Here is a 24,708-nt window from a genome sequence, read left to right as displayed (position 1 = left end):
CCAGCTTGCCAAGAATATGTGCTCTGATATTGGCAATGGGCCTTCCTCTGACTAACAGCTGTTTTCATTTGACTTGAGATGCCAGAAGGTTTTCCCATACAGTGATACTCTTTATGAACCATATCTACATTTTCAGGATATGGAGATGGCACTCATGTTATTTACTTTTCCAAACTACCCCCACATCTCATTTGCATTTTCTTCTGGGGATCTGCTGATCTGACAGGTATTAAGGTGTTTAAAGTTGTGGACCATGTTACTGCCAGTTCTTCTCAGAGTTAGACACTTGATTGTGTAATCCATCCATGAAGTTGGAAGCTTGGTCTTTGGGTACTTCCCTAACAATCTGCAAAAAAAAAAAAAAAAAAAAATTAGCTGAATGAAACCCATCTTGACAATGACTTCCTTTAAAGGGAATAACACAGTCAATCTTATGACAGTGAAAGATAATAACTGTGAACTTACCTGGTTTAGCTCTGCTGGACAGACTACATCTATTTCAAGAAGTATTTTGCAAAGAAGTACATTTTCAATTAGTACTGGTTTATTGAGTGGAGTGACTGTTTCTGTTACCCAACAAGTGAGCAATTTTCTTCCTCCTTTCTTAAGAGAATGACAGGGCTGCGCTCAGGTCCATGTTTCCTGATCTGGTCCAACACATCAGGATTTTGCTTGTCACTGGCAGGCACTACTGGATGGGATGAGAGTCACTGGCATTGAAAACTTGCCTGCTACCATTCAGTAGTGGGGCAGATCACTGGGACCGTTTCACAATACCTTTTTTTTGTTTTACATTTTCTTTAGAGAAGTACATGATATGGTGACTATACCAAAAATCCCATATCATTAGGTTTACGCTGCACCTATGAAATTGTGTACCTGCTGAGAGGTATCCCAGACAGAGGTCTCAGCCAGTTAATTGAACCAGAATAAGGATCAGAGAAATATCCCTCTTTCAGAAACCAGGATTACTCTCCCTGATACGACTCAGAATTCCTGAAACTAACCCGCTAAGGCGCATTGTGGGACAACACTTATGATCCATCAAGAGTGAGGGAGTATTTTCTGCACCACCAGTCCTCCATCTCATTACACTTTACACCTACATTAGTAATTGTTTGATTGATATGGTTAGGATTACCTGTTTGTATGAAGATTATGTTTGAATCAGTGTTAATCCATGCAAAGTACTTTAAATTTATCTTTAAATGTAGCTTTATGTATTTTCATAGAAATCTCTTTGAAAATTAAAATTTTATTTTGGGTTTGCAATTGAAATGAAAACCCAAACCAAAGATCATCTTGGACCATGACTGTGGGAGTTTTCACCATTAAATCTATTTTTTAATGTCTTTCAGGTAAATGAGATGAAATAAATGAAAAAGGCCACTGTATTTCATATGGTATTTTAGGGCAAATGAAGGCAGAAAACCAATCTGAAAATTAATCTGTTTCCAACTCCCATCTATTTTCTGTACCTGCTGATCCTGTTTAAGGTCTGGAGCCTATACCAGCATACACTGAGTGAGAGGCTGGCTGCACCCTGATGTGTTGCCAGTCTGTCATAGGCCTAGCAAACAGTGTAAACACAGTTTAAGGTTTTCTTTTAACCTGCTCATCTTAGACTGGAGGAACCCTACACAGACGCAGGGAGAACTAGCAGACTCCATGCAGATTTCTACTGTGACTACGGTCTGTGATTTAAGGTGACACACCTTCATCTCAGCTCTAATACGGGTAAGTGGAACTTCTTAAATCAACTGTTTTGGTTAAATGAGGTGTGGCTTTTCGTAAAGAGCCAACATGTCTTGGGCTCCTTTCCGTTAGCTTTCCCCACAGTATACAGAAATTGTAAACAAGACATGCAAAATGATTTTCTAGTTGACTTTACTTCTGAATTGAACGAATCAACTCAAATTTATTAAGAAAAGTAACATCCTAGGGTTGTGAAAATGATATTCAATTACTAATCTTTTGAGTGTCTGTACAAGATACTTATCAATATAAAAAAAAAACCCATGATGAACACAGGAAAATTAACAGAAAATTACAAAATTGTCAATAGTAGACGAATAATCATACTATACAACATACCAGTAGATTAAAACAACTTCTTTGAAGTCTATTTTACATATTGGCAACAAAACTCGCTAAAACTATTCTAAAATAAATGTAAAACATCAGAAATTTCTGACTTTATCCAAGACATTTTATAAACATTTTATCCCATCATGCTTTGTCTGTATTCATCACAGAATATTAAACAGCTTTAAATGACTTTGTCATAGATTTACAAACACTGTCAAGAAACTATGTTGCTAATTTACTGTATACAAATCCCAATATTAGAACTAAAAATATATACACAATGTCAATAGAAACTCAGGAGAAGATACTCTTATCATAGTCACATGAGTCAAGAGCTTTGTAAATAATTGCAGGTGGAGGTACAGTCAGATGTAAGGCATGAAAGGGATTTCAAGTTACTTTAGTTACAGTTATTCAAAAGGGAAGATAAAGTAGATGGTATCTAACAATCATTACTGAGAGGAACCAGCATGAGTATTTTGATGTTCTTCTAGTAGATGAGGAAAAGCAAAGGCTTTGTCACATTCTGTGCATTCATATACAACTTCTCCAACGTGACTTTCTTGGTGCTGCTTAAGAAGAGTCCAGTGGCTGAATGACTTGTAGCACATATCACAGCGGTACTTTCCACCCTCTTTTTCAGCGTGCAGTCTCATATGCAAAGACAGATCTTGTGCTGTATTGAATTCGGTGTGGCACTGGATACATTTCAACTTGATTTCAGCCAACTGAGCTGCGCTTTGAGCAGCCGATTTTAAACGATGCCGTCGCTCGTGTTCTTTAAGGTACCTCCGCAATGCAAACGTTTTTCCACAAAGTTCACATTTGAACGGCTTCTCAATTAGGTGTTTATTTTGGTGCTCCAACAGACCACTTTTGGAGGAGAACTGCATTGAGCAGTGAGCGCAATTGTACAAGTCCTCCCCAGTAACATCGATCTCCTCCTCGTCTCCTGGAGGGGGCGCCTTAGCAGATGGATTTGAGTATATGGACTCAGTTATTGCATGCTGTTGATGGGAACAGTGGTGCTGGTGGAAAGCATCACTTCCCAAAAAGCTCTGGCAACACTCTGTGCATTCATATTCAGCAGCTGATGTCAGATGATGGCGCTCGTGTTCGAGCTTGCTTGTAGAGGGAAGTGTCATACTGCAGATTTTGCATTCAAATGTGTGAGAATGTGTGGGAAAATGACCAATCAGTTCAGTGGCACTGGGAAAACACTGATGGCAAACTGGACATGTAAAATGGTGTGAAAGTCTTCCATCTTTACCTTTATGGTTGTGTTGAATTTCTCCTGCAGTATCAACATGGGTCTTAAGATGGCTGAGGAAGTGCTGAGAGGATGAAAAGCTACTGTTGCACTGGTTACATGGATATTCACTACTTGACCATGACAGCTGATGGGTAGTCCTGTGCTTTTTCAGGTGAGATGCATGCAGAAAATGTTTATCACAGTCTGAACATGAGTATGGTCGCTCTTTGGTTGCCATGCAACCATGTTCTGAGAGTTCCTCTGGGTCTCTGAAGCGTTCATTACAAACACCGCAGCGATATTTAAGTTCTAAGTTGAATAATGATGAGCTTTCAGAGAGTGAAGGAGACTTTCTATACTCTGTCATAGAAAGTGAAGGTGGGGGATGGTCACCTGACTTGGAATGGCTTTTCCGATGCTCAGCTCTACTACTCTTGGAGAGAAACACACGATTGCATATATCACAAGGGAAGTTCTCTTCACGGTGAGTAGTCATGTGTTCTGCTAACTGTGAGGGTCCTGTGAAACTGAAGTGACACTTTGAGCAACGGTATGGACGGCTCTTGCCATGAGTATGCTTATGTTTACGCAGTGCAAAGACAGACACAAAACCCCTGCCGCATGCCTGACACTGAAACTCAGACTTGTGCATTCGTTGATGCTGCTGCAGCTGGGATGCCTGGAAAAAGCATCGACCACATTCCTCACATTCATGTGGTTTTTCACCGAGATGACACCGCTGATGATCCTCAAGACTTTCCGATGTTGGGAATGTCTTGCCACACACATGGCATGGGAAGTATGGTGCAGAGTCTGAGTCACTGTCTTCACTGCCGTTATTTTCATCCTCATCACTTTCACCATTTGTTCTAATTTGACTGCTGGATTGTTGTTCAGTGCTGCTATTTTCCTGTACTGTACTAGCAAGAATCTCCTGCTCTTTTTGATGCCACTTTCTGTAGTGTCGTGTCAGGGATTTTTTGACTGAATAGGCCTTGTTACAGAAACGACAAGTAAATGCATCATCTGGATGGTCTTCACTGTAATGATTACATAAGGATGGTCTTGTCCAAAACCTTTGATGACATAGTTTACAAACATAAGGTCTATTTGGGTCATGATACGTTCTGTGGATTTCAAGATCAGATAAGGTGTAGGATATCTTGGGGCAGTCAGGGCAATGGTATTTCTGGTCAAATCCATGTGTCTTCATATGTTTTTCAAGATTTTTTTGACTAGTGCATACCCGTCCACATTTAGTGCATGTATTGCGCTTTTTCTCTTGTTCCTGTCTTCCATGGTCTTCAAGATGACTAATGAGCAATAAGCCATCTGTGAAGCTCTTATCACATTCTGAACATTGGTACTGCACAGCTTTCTTCTCTGTACTTGAGCTGCTTTGCGCCTCGTTTCCTTCTGAATTTTTGGAGGATTCTTCCATTAAGTCATCCTTGCAGGAAAAGTTGGTCTGCAAAACCCCAGTGCCAGTTGATGTGGAGCCTTCTTTGAACACTAGAACAGAGTCATCAAATGCAAAATCAATCTCTGCTTTCAAAGGGACTTCCAACTGTTTTGTTTTACTTCTCTCCGAAATATGTCCAAACCTACATTTCCTGTAGTGATTACGGTGAAGACTTTTATTCCAAAAGCCTTTTTTGCATGTTTTACAGCTAAAAGGACGCTCCATTGAGTGTACACGCATATGCCCAATTAGTCCAGCTTTACTTCCAAAGGACATGTTGCACTCTGAGCAGAAAAATCGCTGGAGTGCATCACCATCTAGCGCTGTATCTAATTTACAGATTAAATTAGCACCATCACTTAGACGTTCGTCACAAATCTCATCTAAAGGCTCTTCTTTGATGTTGAGTATATTTGACAGGTGGTGCTGTAGGGGTGCAGTAGACACTGGTGGAACCACTGTTTCCAGTTTGTGTGCATTTAAAAAGTGCTCTTGGAGCTGTGAAAAAAGCAAAAACCGAGAACTACAGTATGCACAAGAAAAGCCTTTTGGTGGGCTTTGCGAGGTTGACTGCTGGCTTTTGCAAACTGTTGATTCTGATAAACTTGGAGTTAAGGTGCAATTTTTTTTGTGTTCCTCAAGCTTGACTTTGAAGAAAAATCCGCCACATCGGTCACAGAGCACTTTACTTTGCTGTTGCTTCTTTGTGCACTTTGTGAAATGACGCTGCACATAATCCTTCCTTATAAATCTCTGACCACAATACTCACAGGCATATGGCTTCTCTCCTGTGTGCAGGCGGGTATGCACCCCCAATTGCCAGCTGTTTCCAAAAGCACGGGGACAATAACTACATACATATTTGTACTTTTTGTTAAAACAAGGCTTGATCCTCTGCAGAATTCGACTTCTCACCCCATGAAGCTGTTCTGTCACATTTTCTGTGGGTGGATTAGTTCCCAATGGTAGAGAAGCATTTGTGTCACTGGAGACCTTTCTGCACTTGTTCACCCTCTGATGGTGTTTGAGAGATTTTTCATGAGCGAATGACGAGCCACAGCGTGTGCACTTGAACAACTTTGCAGCATGGAACATGGTGATGTGTCGGGAAAGCTTAGACTGAGCTGAGAAGCTTCTTGAACAGACTTTGCACTCAAATGTCTCCTGCTTTTCGGCAGGCTGAATGCTAAACCTATTTTGCCAACCTTTGCCAACATCATCTAAACTGATTTTGGGAATACAGACTTCCAGTCGTGGTCTTTTCCCCTTACAACGAGTCTGATGTACTTTCAGATGGTCATACCTTGAAAAGCAGCTGTCACAAGCTTTGCAGCGATAAGGTTTCACTTCGTTGTGTGTCAAAATGTGACGTCTCAGGTTTCGCGATTTCAAGAAAGTCTTGGTGCAGAATTTGCACTTGTACTCAGCGTCACCTTCTGCTTGCTTCTGTGTTGCCTCTCTAAGATTTGGCTTGCTCAACAAGTTTGCTTCAGCACCATTTTTGACTTTTGATGGCCCCTCTTTGTAAACTCCATCACAGAAAGCTTCATGCTGCAAACACATTGTCTGACTTCCATATCTGTGGCCACAGTGCATGCATGCATAGGGTTGTATGCCAGTATGTGAAACAAGATGTCTGAAGAGTAACGATCTGTACCTGAACCTCTGTGTACAGTAGGAGCATTTAAACGGAAGCATCTTGGTTGCACTGGACTGTAAAGGCATTTTACAGACACTCTGGTTTGTTGGAGAGGGGCTTTTACTGAAATCACCATTTGAAGATCCAGTGTTGATCTCTGTAGTCCCCCTACAGTTCCTCTGATGTTGATTTAATTTTCTAAAACCAAAGTATTGGCCACATCTTGAGCATAGAAGAAGAGAGTTTGTCTTGTGTCCTCGGATATGACTTTTCAGGCGGATCTTCTTGCAAAATGACCGTGGACAGTAGGAGCACCGATATGGTCTCTTTGTCTTAGTGTTAGACTCCATTATGACAAAATGCCTCATTTGAGCAGGCAAACACCTCTCGCTGTGAAGTTTAAGGTACAAGTTACGGTAAAACTGTTTTCCACAGTTTGTGCAGGAGAAGGGTTTGTCTCCAGTATGTTTGATCATGTGACGCAGCAAATAGCGGCGACTAGTGAAATTATGTTTGCAAAATGGACATTGGTTTGACGAGGACCCAGATATGTGTGTAAGACAATGTTTTCTTAGAACTTGAGCATCATCAAATACCTCTTTGCATAAGGAACACTGTAGCTGCTTTGGTCCAATCTGCTCTTTTGCAGATTCCAAGGTCGTCCGGGGTTTTGATGGTGCACTCTCTTCAAGCTCAGATGCCTTGTTTTCTCTATTTTTGTGGCTGTCTAGATGCCTAAGGAGATATACAGGATACTGGAATTGTTGATCACAGTCTGGGCATTGAAGCTTTCCCCTTTTCAGATGTGAACTTCTGTGCTGGATTAGTTCTCCAATTGTTGGAAGAATCTTTCTGCAAACAGTACACTGTATCCTCCTCTGGTGAACAATTTTATGACCAATCAGATGGGCATGTTTCTTGAATCCTTTTCCACATTCCAGACAGCGGTATGGTCTTTCACCTCGGTGATTGCGCTCATGTTTCTTCAGTGACTGTGACGTGCTGAAATATTTTCCACAAAACTGACAGCTCAGCACAAGACTGCTATTTGCTTCAGTTGATTTTAAGTTATCCTTATTATCTTCAGTCTTTGTACTACTTAAAGTGGCTGGTTTAGACATAGAGAACACGGAATTCCTGTACCTGAACATTTTGCCAGTGAGCTTAAACAACTCATGTTTTTTCATATGTCTGTATTTTCCAGAAGCATGATAAAAAACCGCTGGACAAAGATTGCATTTATAACGTGGAACAAGCTTGGGGGCTGTTATAGCTGGGCTTTCTTGTTTTTTCTGCTCATTTATTTTTGACTGTGTTTTCTGTTCATTTTCCTTTGATGGTATTTTCTGTTCATGTTCCTCTGACAGTGCTTTCAGGTCATTTTCCTTTGACCAAGTTTTAAGGTCAATTTCCTTTGACTGTGTTTTCTGCTCACTTTCCTTTGATTTTTTCTGTTCAACCATAGGCCTCAACTTTGCTCTCTCTTTTGCAAGCCGATTAAGACATTCTCTGAGGCATATTGCCTTAATATGTCTATATCGGTTGGATGGTAAAGTAAAAGTAGCGTGGCACAAGGGACAGCGATATTTACCAGAAACTTTTTCTTTGCCACCACATACTGTATCTTTGACACAATCACGCAAATGTCGAGCCCTGTTGTAGGAATACTTGAAAAGCCGCGGACAAAGAGGGCATTTATATTTTCCTTTCGTCTCATTCTCTGCTTTTTGAGTTTCATCACCACTGAGCTTTGTTGCACACTGACTTGATGAAACTGCCAAACTCTTTCCCTTGTGGCAGGTGTAGAAGTGCTTTTTGGCCTTCTCTGCAATTGAGAAGCTTTTACCACATAACCTACACAGATTAGTCTTGGAAATGTCAACAAGCTTTACATAACATTCGGGCAGATTTGCATATGGTTTGTTCTGTACCAAGTCCTCTTGTGGTGGTGTTTTAGTTCCAGCGGTAGCAGCATCAGAATTTGTAACTAGAAGTTTCTCAGGCTTGCATCTACCAGGTATACGCTTGTGTCTGTGCAACGTACCAGCCTGTGCAAAATATAATCCACATTCATTACACTTAAAAGGTGTTTTGCCAGTGTGGGTTCGCATATGTCTGATATACTGAACTAGTTTTGAAAATATGAGTTTACATTTGATGCACCTGTGGCGGCCGTGCCGTTTTCTTTTCTTCTGTAAACTACAATTAGAGGGGAGCTGAAGGCTTTCTTTGGTGACATCACACACATGTTTTTCTGCTTGCTCACTCCTCATCAGATAGAGATTGCAAGTCTTGCAAAACTGAAAATTATGCACTGACCGGCAAGAATGGTGGTGTTCAATTAGACTATTTACATTGTGTGTGATGTGTTGGCAATATCTGCAACGATATGAGTTACTCATTCCATTTTCTGACTCTAAGGTCTTCAATATTACAACAGGTTGCAGATAGTTTCTCATTTCTGTAGAACATTGTAGTTGAGGTATTTGTCCTTCTGAGTGTTCAACACTGTTCTTGTCACGTCTGGCCATGAATAATTCTTTAGATTTACACGTGACAAGTCTTGCTTCATCTGTGTCACATGAAGAGTCTTCTCTTGACAGAGGTTCACCATACAGCTTGTCAGGCTGTCCCTCTACAGATGTATCAAACTCTTCAAATGACTCCCTTGCATTTTCTGCAACATCACCAAGACCTTGTGGCTCTAGGGTGCCTGGTGGGGTTTGATTGAGTAACTGTTGCTGAGCTGGAGAAGATGTTCCATCTGTATTCTCTGTTGGACATTCCTTTTTTAGAGAGGGATTCATGTCTCTGCTCGAGTTGTTTGACTGCAAGCAGGATTCTAAACTATAAGAAACACTTTGTTCATTACTGTCACTTATCACGACAGGGCTACTACATTCCGGATCTGTAGAAGAGGTTGTATTTTCCTTCTCTGATGGACTTGTCCATTCTTTTTCTACACAAAAGTCTATGTTTGTGGTTGAGCCGTCTGGCTGTAAGCAGGATTCTAGATGACTAGAAACACTCTGCTTGTTATTGTCACTTGTATCAATACAGACACTGCCACTAGTGACATCAGGACCTCTACAGTTGAGATCTGTAGAAGCGGTTGTAGTTTTCTTTGGTAGACTTGTCATTTCCTTTTCAAGAGAGGGATTCATGTCTGTGCTTGAGACATCTGTCTGTAAGATGAATTCTGGATGATCAGCAACACTTTCCTCATTCTTGTGACTAGTATCAATAGAATCACTACAGTTCGGATCTGGAGAAGAACTGGTGTCCGTCTTCTCTGCTGTACCTTTTTCTACACAGGGATTTATGTCGGTGCTGGAGCTGTGTGACTGTAAGCAGGATTCTGCATGACTAGCAACACTTTTCTCTTTCTTGTCACTAGCATCGCTCAAATGACCATCACTCATCTCAGCAGGGCTCCTACCAATATTGTCCTGAGGTACGTTTTTGTGAGACTGATGCTTAGGTAACTGCAAACAAGATTCAACATCATGACTGCTGCCTTTCAAGGTACTTGTGCATTCACTGGGTTCATGAGTAGCATATTTTGAATCTGACACCTTGTTGTTTGGTAGATCTGACGATTTAAAGGTATTTGACTTAATTTTTTTCCCCTCACAGTCAGTTTGCATATTTTCATCTTGACTGTCAGTGGAGTTGGGAAGTGGGCTACTCTCCTCATCAAAAGTATCATTTTCTAATGAATCTGATTCTTTTCTTTCTCTTTTTAGGAGGTTGCTTTTATCCTGCTCCTCCTCATTTTGATCAGGTGTGGAGTTGACACCACCAGATCCCTCATTTTCCTGGTTTAATGATTCCTTCTTTTCCTTTCTTAGGACTTTTTCATCTATGTGATCTTGCTCATTGTTAAATGTAGTCATGATATTTGGAGCAGTTACAGTGATCTGTTCCTTGTCATTGCCATGTGGGCACTGCGCTACTCCATCACCAGTCAAGTTTTCATGGCAACGTATCGAGATGTCTGAATGTTTTCCTGGCATGAGATCTTTCTCTACATCCTCCTTTTGTTTCTGATCCTGACAGCCATCACTATAATTCCTATCCCCTACAGTCTCACTTCCTGTAGTTGTCACCATGTTAGAAGATGTAAAGGACTGATTGTGTCCTGTGTGAGATTTGACAGATTCTTCTGGATTTTCCATCTTGTCTTGTGAACATTCAACTATGACTTCTGCTGCTTTCACATTTGATGGACTTGGCAAAACAACATTTGCCTTTGACATATCAGGGCACCGACTCTCAGTTGGCAACATATTTCTAGTTTGGCTGAAAAGCCTTTCGGGTGAATGGGGTTTTGTACTAACATCAGTTTTAGGTTTTGGAACTGAATTACTTGCCATGAATTTACAAGAGGGCCTTGTTTCACCAACATCTGCATCTGAGCAGCTGCTAACATCCGAGTAGTCCTCAAGAAATGATGTAGCTAGCATTCCACAGTCTTGCTTAAGTCCTTGTAAATCTGTTGCAAATGATGAAGGAAAAGATCCTGATGCCGATAATCCATCTGTGGCAAAGTCTGAGATATCACTATTTCCACAACTTGGCAAGTAATCTTTGTCCATTTGTTCTCCATCAGCTTGCCATTGTGTTTCCTTGTAGTATTTTTGATAAACACAGTCTGAACTAGGATTTCCAATACTAGGATTTGAGTAATAGTTCATGTTGAAGTTTGAGTTTGTAGCAGGGACTTCATTTGAAGCTGCTGTGTCGGTGAAGTCATGATGTCCAATGAAATTTTCTAAGTGTTGCGAAAGACTTCCTTCTGACTCTGATGTCCTTCTCAAAGTGCTTGGATCAGATGATAGTGGTGGGAGGTTATGGTAGTATGAATCCCACTCATGAGCCATTCTCTGCATGGACTGGAAGGTAGGGTTTATTTTACCCAATCCTGAAAACACAGAGAAGCAAAGCTGTAAAAGAAATTACAATCCATATCATACAAAGAAATGCGCACAATGATTGGAAAGAAAAATGTCACCTCTTCTTGGAAATGCAGGGACTACCCGGGATGATGTGAATTACATCCCACTGGAGACCTGTATAAAAAAGGATTATTTCTATTAATGTGAGCACTTTAAAGACGCACCCCCGCCCAAAAAAAAAAAAAAAAATAAATAAATAAATAAAAAGGAACAAAGCAAAAAAGCAAAAAACCTGGTCCTACTAGGTACAAGACAGGTCTTGGAGAGGGCAGTGCTAGAAAACTCAAGAGTCACATAGCTGGATTACTGCAACAATCACATAGACAACAACATAAACCTGAATATGGGTAACTGAATGGAATGGCCTGCCTGATTTGAACCAGATTGGTGCTTCATTAATGCGCTTCTGTGCTAGTCAATGGCTCTCAAAAACATGGACACCTTAGGGCAATGACTGACCATTGCCTTTGTAGTGATTTCATCAAATCTGGGGCTCATGTCTTTGTAACATGTTTGAAGAGTGGAGCAGAGGTCAACTGATCACAGACTACCAGACAGACCTGGGAAGCCCAAATGTGTTGTGAAAACTATTTAGGAAAACCTGGCAGCATGCCTGTTTGCAAGGTCTTCAGCTCTGACCTCCTGAAGAACTTTTTCTCTATATTCCAGGGACAATGAATCAAAGTGGGCTATGTTCAAATCTTACAATGATGATATGGACCAGAAGGTCATCAGTGCCTGTCAAATCTGGAATCCAAGAACCAGTTGGTGCTCACCAACAGCATAAGAAAACCACAAGCTGAAGGTGATGGCTTTTTGGTCTTGGCTGACATATGGAACACCAGAATCAACAAAACAGATCAGGAGGCCGAAAAGACTGCAACTTCTATGGTTGCAGAATAAAAAAACTTGGTGAGGCCTTTTTTTTAGAGGAGCTTTAGTTAAATGATTTAGTATTCAGGATAAACCTCAAGCCATGTTGTGACATATTTTAAGTATGTGTGAAAAAACGCAGCCACCTCATTCATTGTTATGGGGCCAGTGTGGTGGTACAGTGGGGGTACCAATACATTGGGCTCTGGCCAAAAATAAACAAAAAAACCCCCAAAACAAACAGGGTATTGCTTAGCCAGACAGTTGATCCGGGCTTAACTTTTGCCCAAACACAATGCAATGTCATGTGGCAAGGTGCTGTGTTGGACAAGACGTTGGCCAGACATCCAAGTGAACATTCCCAGTTGATTACTTCGGAATATGAATGCTGTATTTCTACTATTTAGGAATACCTGGTGATTATTGCACCAAAACATAGAATTGCCACTTTACAACATAACAACAGTGAGTCATACAGGTGACTAAAGAGTAACATTTAGTCACCTGTTTCATCAGTGTTATTTGTCTCTCTTGCATGGGTGGGTTGGATTCATCCAAGGCCAGACCAAGAACATGCTTGAATGCTTACATATTCCAACTGGACTGGGAGGGTACTGGTATTCTCATGAGAAGTGGGAGGATATAGCAATGAACAGGGGCATTTGGGCTTTTTAAAGTATATATTTTTTTGGGCTTTTCTTTATGCCTTTATGATAGCACAGTAGAGAAAGACAGGAAATGGGGAGTCAGAGAGAGGGGGAATGACGCATTCGAACCGGGGCCGACTGCAGCGAGGACTGTAGCCTCTACATATGGGGCGCCTGCTCAACCCACTGCGCCACTTGACGCCCTGCATTTAGGCTTTTCAGTATACTACCACTGCAGACCAGACTTGGATAAGCGTCAGCCTTCTATGGGGGAGTCAGGGGACTTGAGAAGGCTGTGCTCACCTCCCACACTCTCTTACAATGGTGGGTGAAGAGGTCCACATCTGATGCTGACATGACACTTCCTCAGCAGTGTTAAGCTAAAGGTAGATACTTGTGCTTTAGCCCCTCCTGTAACAAAGGTCAGTGCTCTAAGAATAGAACAGGATACTACAAACAGTTCAAATCTTCTTAAGTTAGAGCTCAATAAGAAAGAGTCAGATATTTTTCAGCATTTCAGATGATATAATTGAATGGAATCATTAACATGTGTCAACTCATGTTATTTCCTTTCAGAGAAGCATTTCTCAATTACAAAAAAGAGAACGCAAAATCTTAAAGGTGGAGTATGCAATTCTAATCCAATACAGTGAATATCTACTCAGTCCGCTACCTGTCCGTTCGGTTTGTGTGCTGAAAATACTAGTGTTCCTACACAGACGTGGCTGTAAAGATCAAAGTGGTTTGGACTGAGCCACACAAGACTATTCCAGCAAACTACCAACATCGTTCATGTTCATGCACAGGACAAAGGAAAGAAAAGATCCGAGTTGAGAGAGGGGGAAAGGGGAAGTCGGTGCAAGACATGGGAAATCTGGCACATGCTAATGGATAATGCTAATGTAAAAGCTTATCAGGGGAAGGAGAGGAAGAAGTCTACCCTTCTCATTTTTCACTGCCTGACAATGGAGTTTTGAATGGGATTAACTGGGACTGCAGTGGAAATGTTATGGCGAATGCTTGGAAGCAATGTCTACTGGTGGGCGTGTGAATATGCCAATTTAAAAATAAGTTTAAATTGGCAAGATCAGGCAAGGGCAAGAGCCTTCCATGCTAACCTAGTCCTCTCTTCTTCACTGTAGCTTTGCAAAAACTACAGTGAAGTTGCACTGCACTGGCAATGCAGTCTATAAATTTGGGGGGGCGGAGCTTTTGAGTGTAATGCTTTGTGCCATATTTGTGTTCAAATATCAACAGTCAATGATTTACAATCGCTTACTCCTCCTATAATAATAATAATAATAATAATAAAAACATTTTGTACCTGATGTTGAAATGTCTGCCGACATTTAAATCTTGAAAGACATCAATCTTAGCTGCCTGTAAAAGGGGAAGGAAATGCAATTATTATTATTACTATTATCACCCGTTTTGCATTTAATTTTTGCAAGATAATAAAACCCTATCTGTGCTATTGTTCAGGAATCAAGGCTTGTGCTAGTCAAACTCTATGCTACATGTGTACCCACGCTAGCTTTGTTGATAGATCTCGACAATCAACCTTCAACCTAACCTGAGAATGAAAACGGATGGTAAGAAACTTCAAATCTATGATTGGTGCAATTAGCTGTTTACCTCTGTCTCAAGCAACTAGATTGGTTGACAATGACTTGTTGCACAGCTCACTGTACTTCCATCAAAGTAAAGCTATGTATTTAGTTTGTCTATTTATTTTGGCAAAATTATATTAGTGTTTGGAACACAAATTGAGCGTATAGAGGGACAGTGGAAAAGTGTCCCTCTATATGGATAAGGCCAAACAATAGTTAGGAACAAATGTAATCATTTTTGTGCAACATTCATGATCTGCAACTGCAGTGAACTGGGCTGGATGAAAAGCTGCCGGCCACAGATGCTTACTTTGTCAGGTTGTTTCTCTTATATAAAATAGCACTTGTGGAGTTCCAGCAGCATGGGATCCAATAAGATCCAATCCAATAAGAAATTTGTGTTACTGGTTTATGGAAGCATAATGAGCACTTCATTATGCTTCCATAAACCAGTAACACAAATTTGTTTTCAACATTAACCAAGTCAGTAATTCAAAATCTGCTAACCTTACCCACACAAGCATTACTTTAAGAACAACCAGAAAATAATCAGGAATTTCTATAAGTGGGCCAACCCAGTATCCTTGCAGGAATAGCTCTTTTCCTTGTGGTTTCCAGTGTGATGAGAAAGTATGACAAAATTAACTTCATGTGATTTACATGACTACAGCTACTAGTAACAGAAGAAAAGCAGTAGAGGAGCAAACATCATGCAAGCTCTAAGGTAGCAGACATGTACCTGCACCTCCAGCAAGATGCCATAGCCTCAAGTATTGGCAGACTCATTCACCACACAAGCCAATGCGTGATAGTTTGGCAACAATGCTTGTGAATTCATTTTCACCATTACCAAGTGCCCATACCACATTAGACAAGCTGTCTGCTATGCTGAGGAGTGGGCCTGGCCTGTATTTTCTGGTTTAACGCCAGTCCAACTCTGTTGCGTGAGCAGTAGTCTGGCTGTTCACACCAGAATTGCAGTTTGAAATAAAGACCTGCCTCTAATGCATATCTGTCGCAAATAAAAAACCTGTTACCTTCAGCAATTGAGGTAAATAAAGGCCTTCGTCACTATTTGAGGACAAACAGTTGAGAACTATAGTGGATCCCAGAAGGAGCCTGTGCGCTGAGAGACAATAAGAAAGATATTCTGTCACACCAAATTTTTCACTCAGTGACCATCTTATAAGTACATATAGCCGAAAGATTTTGTCTTTAACTTATGTGTTTGGTGAATTTGTTAGACGACATCATTGTTACAAAAATCAGGATTTTAATCTTAGAAATGGCCTGGAAGTTAACGTACATCTTAATGAGCCATGTTTGGTTGAATTACCACCTCGTCATTGTATGCCTCTGCCACTCAGATTAGTTTCTGTCAGATTAAGTCCCAGTTTATCCAGAGTCATATAAAATATTAACCATTTGTGTGAAATTTTATAATTGCTGTTTGAAATCTTGAATAATGGCTATAGTATTTTGTGCAGTCACTGTGACTTTGACCTTTGACCAACAAAATCTAATCAGTCTGTTTTCGAGTCCAAGTGGACATTTGTGTCAAATTTTAAGAAGTTCCTTCAAAGCATTACAGAAATATCATGTTCACAAGGCCACCACAAGGCGTGGTGAGCTCACCACGAGTTTGACCTTTGACCACCAAAATCTAATCAGTTCATCCGTGTGTCCTAGTGAACGTTTGTGCCATATTTGAAGAAGTTCTTTGAAGTTGTTACTGAGATATTGTGTCCACGAGAAAAACACATAAAAACATGTAAATGAGATTGAGTGCTCGTCAATTTTGGACAATGATCATACATGGTCCAGCCATACACTAGGTTTTATAATAGTAATTTACTTTTGATGTCCTTCATAAAATTACCATTGCTTCTGTCTGCACTGCTTCGTCAACATTTTCAGTCTTAACATGTGATCAAGCCAACACGGATTCACTGAAAACAACAATGACCAAACAGAAAGGATGGGGATCCCAAGAACTGATGAACTAACGGATAAACCAATGTGAAGGACATTTTGATTTGGTGTGAAAAGCTTTAATAAAGGATGCATTTCTTTTGGGTGTGACAGTTCCAGGGTATTGACCATGCTGGGTAAGTGGAATAGATTGGTGGCACACTTCATTGGAACAGAGCAATTGTTGCATTCATCATCCACATCTACCACAACCTCTCTTTCCTTTTGTGGCCCCTGTACTGGGCACCCCCCACCAACCATGTCCATTTCCACACCAGCATACTACAGATGTAATATTGGCACAACCACAGCTCCTCTACTGCAACGTTACAGTATTTTGCATGATGTGTTAGAATTTTGGGTCACATACTTGGGAAATATTCACACAGCACATTTTAAATGGAAACACACTGTTCAACTAATGTTGCACTTCAGATAATAATGTACATATACTGCAAATATAAACAATACATGAAGTTGTGGATCAACTTCAATCAACAATAATCAATCAACTGCTCAAACTGACAGAATATGCCAGGATTTCAGAAAGAAATATTTCAACTTGAGAATTTTGTATTTAATGGTTGGTACTAGGGTTGCACGGTATACCGGTACCAGTATAGTACCGCAATACTAGAGTTTTGAAAACGGTACTATACCAGCATTTAAAAACAAACGGTACTTTTATTCCATTTTATTGAATGCAAATGAATTGGTAAATTGGAGCCTGTCTCTTTAAGCACAGCGAGGCCAGCGAGTGTGACGTAGTTGCCCGAGCGGATGTAAGCCGCCTCCCACGCGCACTCGCATGTTTAGACTGAGGAGACAGAAACGACAAGTCGCGTCTTAGACAGACGGAGCGGGTTGAAGAAAATACAGTAGATAGAGATGGCAGCTGCAGAAAAGCCCGTACTTGTGGTCAAAATGGGGGCCCGAAGTACGGTGTGGAAATATTTCGAGTTCAAACCGAACGATAAAGGCGCGCCACTGAACCCAGAAGCACCGCAGTGCAAGCGATGCTACAAAGTGTGTCTCGCAAAAGCAGGCAACACTTCAAACCTGTCGAAACATTTAAAGGACAACCATGCGGACTTGTTACGAGACTTCAGTCAAGAACGACAGGTGATAATGTTGTTCACCAGTTCACTGCACTGTAATGTCAATGAACGAAGTACAAAGCCCCTCCCACCCCAGTAGTAAACCTACAGTAGCCTGCATACAGAGAGCTAAAACATGTCCATGGTTAATAAATACATAAAAAAATATATTTTTAAAATTTAAATTATATTCTTTAAATATTAAAATAACCCATTAAGGCAATACATAATATAATGAAATATTTTTTACAAAAAGTATCGAAATACATATTGGTATCGGTATCGAAACAGAAATTTGGTATCGTGACAACCCTAGTTGGTACCATAAACCCCTAGGCCACAAGAATATGCTGTGTGGATGTGTCCATACACACTCTTTTATTAAGTACAAGTTGCCACTGAAAAATATGGTGACTGCTAGCACAAGAAATAAAAGGCAACCTAGGTTGCTAAATAATATAACCAAGCACAAGCATAACTATGACAGACCAGTATGACCATGCAAGACAATCTTGGTACTGTTAAATACTACAGTAATCCAATTTTAAAAGAGCATTTAGAAATGAAACACTCCTCCAGCCCAATCCAGTCTGACAAATGCATTGAAACCACTGTTTTTTCAAAAGAGATTTTCATGTTTAAAAAAAAAAGTAAAAGAAAGAAAAAGAGGCCAGATACTCAGCATGATTTATCAAGGTAGTCCTCCTTAAACAAGAGATCGCATTGTCATTGCACTATTGTAATAGACCTTATTGTGCAACCAGCCCTCGACCTCGACATGGTCCTGGATCAGTCTGCTGCTGATGCACTGAAAATATACAGTAACTGTCCTTCAACATACTGTAACGTCAGAGGACAAACAACAACTGTCTACAGCTTGCATCAAGGGAAATTACCATTGTTTTTTTCCCCCAGTCTTTAGCAGGCAAGGATATGGTGCCAGTGTAACATGACACTGATCTTGTCCAAGTGGTGAATTTCATTAAAACTGAGTCCCGAAAACAACAGGTACATCCAGATGATGCATTGGGACGATGAAATTCTTTGGCATACCAGGCTACATGAGGCTTCAGCAGTCTTAAGTATGACTAATCAAATGGAAACTGTCCAAAATCAATTTTTTTTTGTGCAAAATTCCCTTGTTTCTAGTGGTTTCTTGCTGGCCTGCAGTGGAGGGGTAAAGGACAAAAAAGGGAATTTTGTACAGAGAAAACTTTAAATTCAGAGGATACCCTCTTGGTTTAGCTAACTCAGACTACTGAGTCCTGATATCAGCTAGAATTAGGACAGGGTGTTATGTCCAAAAATGTTATCGCGATAAAAATGTTCTCATCAGTTGATATAGATAGTTATCAATCTTTTTTAATGACCTATTTTTAATCAAGACCAGGAGAAAAGCAGTACACTACTGCATGGGTTATGTCCTTTTACTGTTTGGACGTTTGTCATACAATACATTGTTTCTGAGATGTAGAATATGTAGGTCGTGACTGACGACATGTTGCATAATCCAAAGGGTGGAAGCGCCAATGGTAATAAAAAAAGTTTGTTGTATTGCAGATCTTGGTTGGGACAGTTTTCCTGCACAGTTTACACACAATGGTTCTCCGATATCAGTTAGAATTAAGGAAACCAACAAATTTGCCACGCTACTGTGTACTGGCAAGAATCTGGCGATACCATACCTACCATACTATGCGATATATTAGGATACTATAAGCAAGACGATATATTGCGATTTTTTTCCAAAAGTCTATTGTTAGAAAAACTCTCACAGAATATCTGTTATATGCATAAACAAATACATTTATTTTTATGCATTCAGACCCAGAACAGTTGGAAACATGTTTGTGCTTTAGCCTGTGGCAAGCCACGGTGCTGCGTCTGAAAAAGGTTGTCCAATCCTGCCAAATAGTAGCAACACTGTTGTCAATTTGAGTGCCGAGATTCAGACTGCGTGCAAAGCACATGGGTAATGTCTGCATGTCTTGCTGCTACACAAGGTTTTCCCTAGCACCGGCCGGACATTTGAGCATTTCCGGCGGCTACTCTATCCTATTTTCCCCCAACTCTGCCTCTAGCCTGCACATCTCTGCCCCTGCCGTGTTTGTCAGCGCTGCGCACTCAAACACACACAGGCGTCACGGCAGAGAGGTGACGTGAAACAAATAACCTGAAGATTACCCAAGTTGATGTGAACTCCGCTTGTAATTACTGTAAGTAAGTGAAATAAAAACCTTTGCAAGTAAAAAGCCAAAACTTTATCAATACACACCTGTTCAACCTGCGTAAATGTTATATTGTAGAGCGCGATAATTTAATCTGCTCTGTCTACCCCAAAGCCTGTATGCTCGCGAGATCTCTTCGTCTAGTGAGAGAAGTTGAAGGAAGGGGAGTCAAATGGCTTAATGCCTGCTGCCTCCTAGCGGTAGGAGGCTTAAATACAACACAAAACCACCGTCACAAAACCACTGCCACCATGTAAACTATTGATAACATATCGATAAGGTGCTTCAAAATATCAATATAGTATCACGTCATGAAATATTGTGAAATTTTAGTTTATGGATATTTACCCCTACAGCTGACCTGTCTCACCGTCTTCAATGGCTGCACTCATTTTCTCATACCAGACTTCTGTTGTTGGTGTAACCGAGAAGCACACCTGTTAAATAATTTGCTGATTGCGTGTAGCTCCTAGCATGCTTCATTATCAAGGGATATGATAGGTCAGGGGCCAGGGAAGGAGAAAGCTTGGGGTTCATGCAAACGTCTAACTATCAGACTTTCTATAGAACAATTTTCATATTGCTATTGATTAAGTGTCAATTGCCAGCACAGTTCACTATCGTTTTGCTGCCCAGGCCTGTTTAGAGTGCATTTTTTGCACATAAAAGGAGTGTGAATTTCTGTCCTCCATCTCCTACATTGGAATTGCATCACACAGGGCTATATCATGGCCAGACATGAGGAACATTTATAATTAAACTGCTTCAATACATATCAGCATGTAAGTATTCTATCATGACAGACTTAAAAAATTGTGAACCTATCCTTTAAAAGCCAACACACATGGTTGCAAATAACACAGGTCAATTGTTACACAGGTATGTATGACACTTAACTGATTAAGTATTATTCCTGGTCATGCACATAAATCTTTGTCACATTTTCTTCACAATGCCTTTTCACAGTTACCCTTACAAAAATTATGAAATGTGTGGATGTTGAAACTAACCAATAAGAATATTTTACTTTGTCCCCCCATTCCACTTGACTTTATGATCAATGTCAGCACAACTGACAAAACACACCATCTCAACTCATTTTGGCAATGTTGTGCAGTTAAAGAAGGCAGTTGAAAACAAGGAACTGACCAGGCTTCAACACACGACACGACACAACAACTGACCATGCAAGGTGAATACTGGTTGCCATGGTGGCAGAGCTTCCTGCTTTCAGTAAAAGTGTGTGCGCATTTATTCCCTCCCACTTACTGAGTACCATCTACACCTAGTGGACTGACAGCGGCTGCATTGGACTGCTCAGACTTGACAAGAGCAGCACAGCCAGAATTAACTGCTAAAAGAGCCAGCAGTACTGTTAGCGTACTCGACAACAAACAGAAGAATGCAGAAAAATCATGTAAGCCCATAGAATATACATACAAGATGCTAATATTTAGGAAACAAGAGGAATGCTTCATTTTGATTTAACAAATACAGCACTTCTTGAGTGAGCAGTTATGTTATGTTGTACCATACAGCACGTACGCACAAGGACAGAGAAGCATTAAAAGCCGACACTGTCTTGCATGAAAATATGATCCCTCACCAAAGCTATCTCCTGGGTAGACACAGAAGAACATGCCCTTATGCCCTTGCACACTGCATTTCAACAGTGGCCTGCCATTTTGCCTCAGTGTCAGGTTCGGTCTTGACTATCACGGCTGAATGCAGGCCAGTTAGTGCACACCGTATCACGGCTCACTGTGTCATCGTCTTTTTAAACATCAACAGCTGACTAACTCCACCACCATTGTTAGAAGGCTACCGGGTGAGAGTGACCTGCTTGGGGACAGGCCTCAGAGTGTGGTTGGGGGTAGTGTGGGGGAGGCAACATCATTTAAAGCTTTCAAAACGGAACCTGAACAAAAACATTGTCCCTTTTTGCATATTTGCTTAACAGACTGGACTCCTACCTACTGAGTATGAAAATATCTCATTTGCCGATTAACAATCATGGCTATGGTAATGAAAAAGAAATGCATAATACTCACATGAGAGAGGGGCCAAAACTATGCACAATGTTCCTAATGGCCACCATCTCCACTTGAACCACCATTAATAGCTGATATAATCGCAGTGAGCAGAGGGTTACACACCTACAGCGACATGTCTAGCATTTTGTCTCGCGAATTAAAAAGCCTTTAAACTGACTGTCCCCATGTCATAATGGTGCAGGTGTCTGTCTTTTCTCCGCAAGAAGCAAAAATGAAAAATACAACTTCCTAAGTGTAGACAATAAAAAAATAAACCAAGGACAATACAGCTAATGTAACCTAGCCTAACATCTATTCAAACCAGGCAAATCAGACCATACATATTTACCTACAAAACAGTGAGTATTATAGCAAATGTCAAATCTGCAGAAATTAAAAATCCACAGATTATACTACCTGATGTAGTGTACATCACTTCTGATTAAACTGTCAACAACTGTCATGGTATCTTATTTGTTAGTGGTGTTTGTAATAACTTTTTTTTTCTAACAAAGAGGGCTTAAGTCAAGTTTAAGTGGCTTTTTGTTTTTATCATTTTACAAAGACAAACATGATAGATCTTTCTTTCCCCAATGCAAATGGGTATCAATCCAAAATATGAACACCTTTTAAAATAACAAAAAATAAAAACCTTATTCTGTCAGCATTTAAGAACCTTCAGTAACCACTTTATACGCTTGTAAAATCTAATTCAATCCCATAAAACATATCAGCCATAAATTCTACCTTTACAAACATAGTAATACTCAGTTTTGAGTGACACTGTTGGAGAGATATTTAACTGTATGGTTATGGTTAATGTTGTAGTTTGGAGTGGACTGCATTATATTAAGAGGTTTTTCTAACATGTGAGGAAAAAAACTAATGTAATGCAGTCCAGTACATCACCACCACTTACTATGAACTCAGTAATAAACATAGGTGAATTTACACCTCCCTGAAGTGTTTAGAATATGTAGCAGACCTGTTTTACTAGATTACATTAAACTGTTTAGGTGTACCTAATGAAGTGGCCTGGTAGTGTATATGCTCTGACAGTGTTTCTCTTGCAAAGGGATCCAGGGATAAAGATGAAGGAAAAAAAAGTCTGCAAATCTCAAATTCTTCTGAGAAAGTGCACTTGTATCTCAGTATATAAACTCATTTCCATGTTTAATATTTTTACAGTCAGATAAAACACAGAAAATTTTGAGTTTGGCTGACATTTGTGGAACAAATCCAATTCATAAAGGGATGTGAAAGACTTTTGCAGTATCATCCAACATGCTGGCCTTTTCTACCTGCAGAGACACCTGGAATGCTGATCTCGTCATAGATGCATACACCAGGTTAAGCCACAGATCTGCTCATCCCATGCAACAAGCACCCTCAGAGTTATGACTTTGCCAGATGACTAGTGACTTGATAACAGAGATGCAAAATCCTGCTATCTAAAATCTATTTGTGGTAGGATTACAGCACTGATCACTGTATTTACATTTACTAGAGGGTGCCAACCAATAGCTTATTGAGCAAATTATATACAAACCATTTAAATGAATTAACCCACACATCAGACCTGTCACAAGCCAGGGATGAATGAATTACTGGCAGGTGTATATGACAACATTACCAAAACTTTATCTAGCAAACTTTAGGGCTTGCTCTCAGTGATATTTTGGTCAGAGCTGAGATTTTAAATCATTCCGTCATCTAAAATACCTGATAATATGAACCGGCTATGTGTTGCCACCTGGACGCTATGTGTTGGTCCGGTGTTGTTGTTTGATACCGTACTATTGGCCATCCTGGATGGAGGGCAGCAGACCAAAAGATGACGGCAGGGAGCAATCAGCTAGACAAAAACATCAACATCCCCAGCAGCAGCGTAGTCTGACTCTAAACACGTGTTAGATAATTTCACGCTGATTGTTTGAGGTACAGAAAAGCGCAAGCTAGCTGCCTTAGTGACTAGCACAAAGCTAGCTAGCATTGGTAACCAAAAGCTAATGGCTTCTCTGCAGTTGGTTTCTGCAGGACCCCTTACCAGATCAGTGATCCGCGTGGCTCGTGTGCTTCGCCGCCCGATTTCCTTTGTGGTGTATCGGCTCCATTGTCTGTGTAATAATTATCTCTGAACAGACTTCTTTCAAAGACACTACATCTCCGCTTTCTTTGCCAGTACACGGATAAAGCGGTTGTCCTCCTTGCCGATGACTTCCGTCTTTCCTGGGAAATACCGTCAGGAATCCTTTTTTCCCGTCTGGATTGAGTCGACTGTGGTTGTTCAGTCTAAATACCTCGTGTTTTACCCGCACGACGTATGACACACAGTCCGCTATGCTCCGGTCAGCGGCGTTAGATTCAGGTCCGCTTCCATTTCTTTTATTTGCGCAATTTCAGACAATGTGCCCAAAATTGTGCGTACGTTATACAACTGTACGGATACAACCAATGACAAGATGCGGAGACTCCCTGAGAGCCCGCCCCTCAATGTTCTATGGCTGACACAGCTTGACTGGAGAGGTAGCACGACTCCTTCCGGCCGGCCGCGCCGCGGTTGCCTCCTTGCTGTTGTTGCTGCTCCTGCGCTCCCCACGTACTGTGGCAGACGGGCAGCACCACTTGTGCTGGCAGTGGCTATGTGGACCAATGAAGTCCTCAGTGGGGCTTCACTGCTCCCATGTACAGTTTCAGTACTACACTGCTGATGTTACATGAGTATCATCAAAGTTACAGGGGCACCCAGTTGTGCGTGCTTACTTGTCTGCTGGACTGGTTGTAGTTGGTGTTTGAAGGGTTAAATTGCACACGACCATTTTGTTTGCAAGACTTGCTTCAAAATGGCGC

At 40.7% G+C, this 24,708-nt stretch overlaps 1 protein-coding gene across 2 annotated transcripts; it reads right to left on the bottom strand.

The window, feature by feature from the left end:
* Window positions 1-1,870: 1,870 nt before the first annotated feature.
* znf1035 (zinc finger protein 1035) lies at window positions 1,871-24,410 on the bottom strand. Of its 2 annotated transcripts, XM_056380083.1 has the most exons (4): window positions 23,906-24,410; window positions 14,244-14,299; window positions 11,456-11,513; window positions 1,871-11,365 (listed from the first exon to the last, which is right to left on the bottom strand). In XM_056380083.1, exon 4 carries the CDS (start codon window positions 11,331-11,333, stop codon window positions 2,541-2,543), a length of 8,793 nt encoding a protein of 2,930 aa, XP_056236058.1. In that variant the 5' UTR covers window positions 11,334-11,365; window positions 11,456-11,513; window positions 14,244-14,299; window positions 23,906-24,410; the 3' UTR covers window positions 1,871-2,540. The 2 variants fall into 2 exon arrangements, with proteins under 2 accessions (XP_056236058.1, XP_056236059.1); XM_056380084.1 differs by lacking the exons at window positions 14,244-14,299; window positions 23,906-24,410 and having other exon boundaries at window positions 11,456-11,707.
* Window positions 24,411-24,708: the final 298 nt, after the last annotated feature.

The sequence above is a fragment of the Seriola aureovittata genome, chromosome 7, assembly GCF_021018895.1.
Source record: "Seriola aureovittata isolate HTS-2021-v1 ecotype China chromosome 7, ASM2101889v1, whole genome shotgun sequence".
Lineage (NCBI taxonomy): Eukaryota > Metazoa > Chordata > Actinopteri > Carangiformes > Carangidae > Seriola > Seriola aureovittata.
This window is presented reverse-complemented; position numbering and strand designations above follow the sequence as displayed.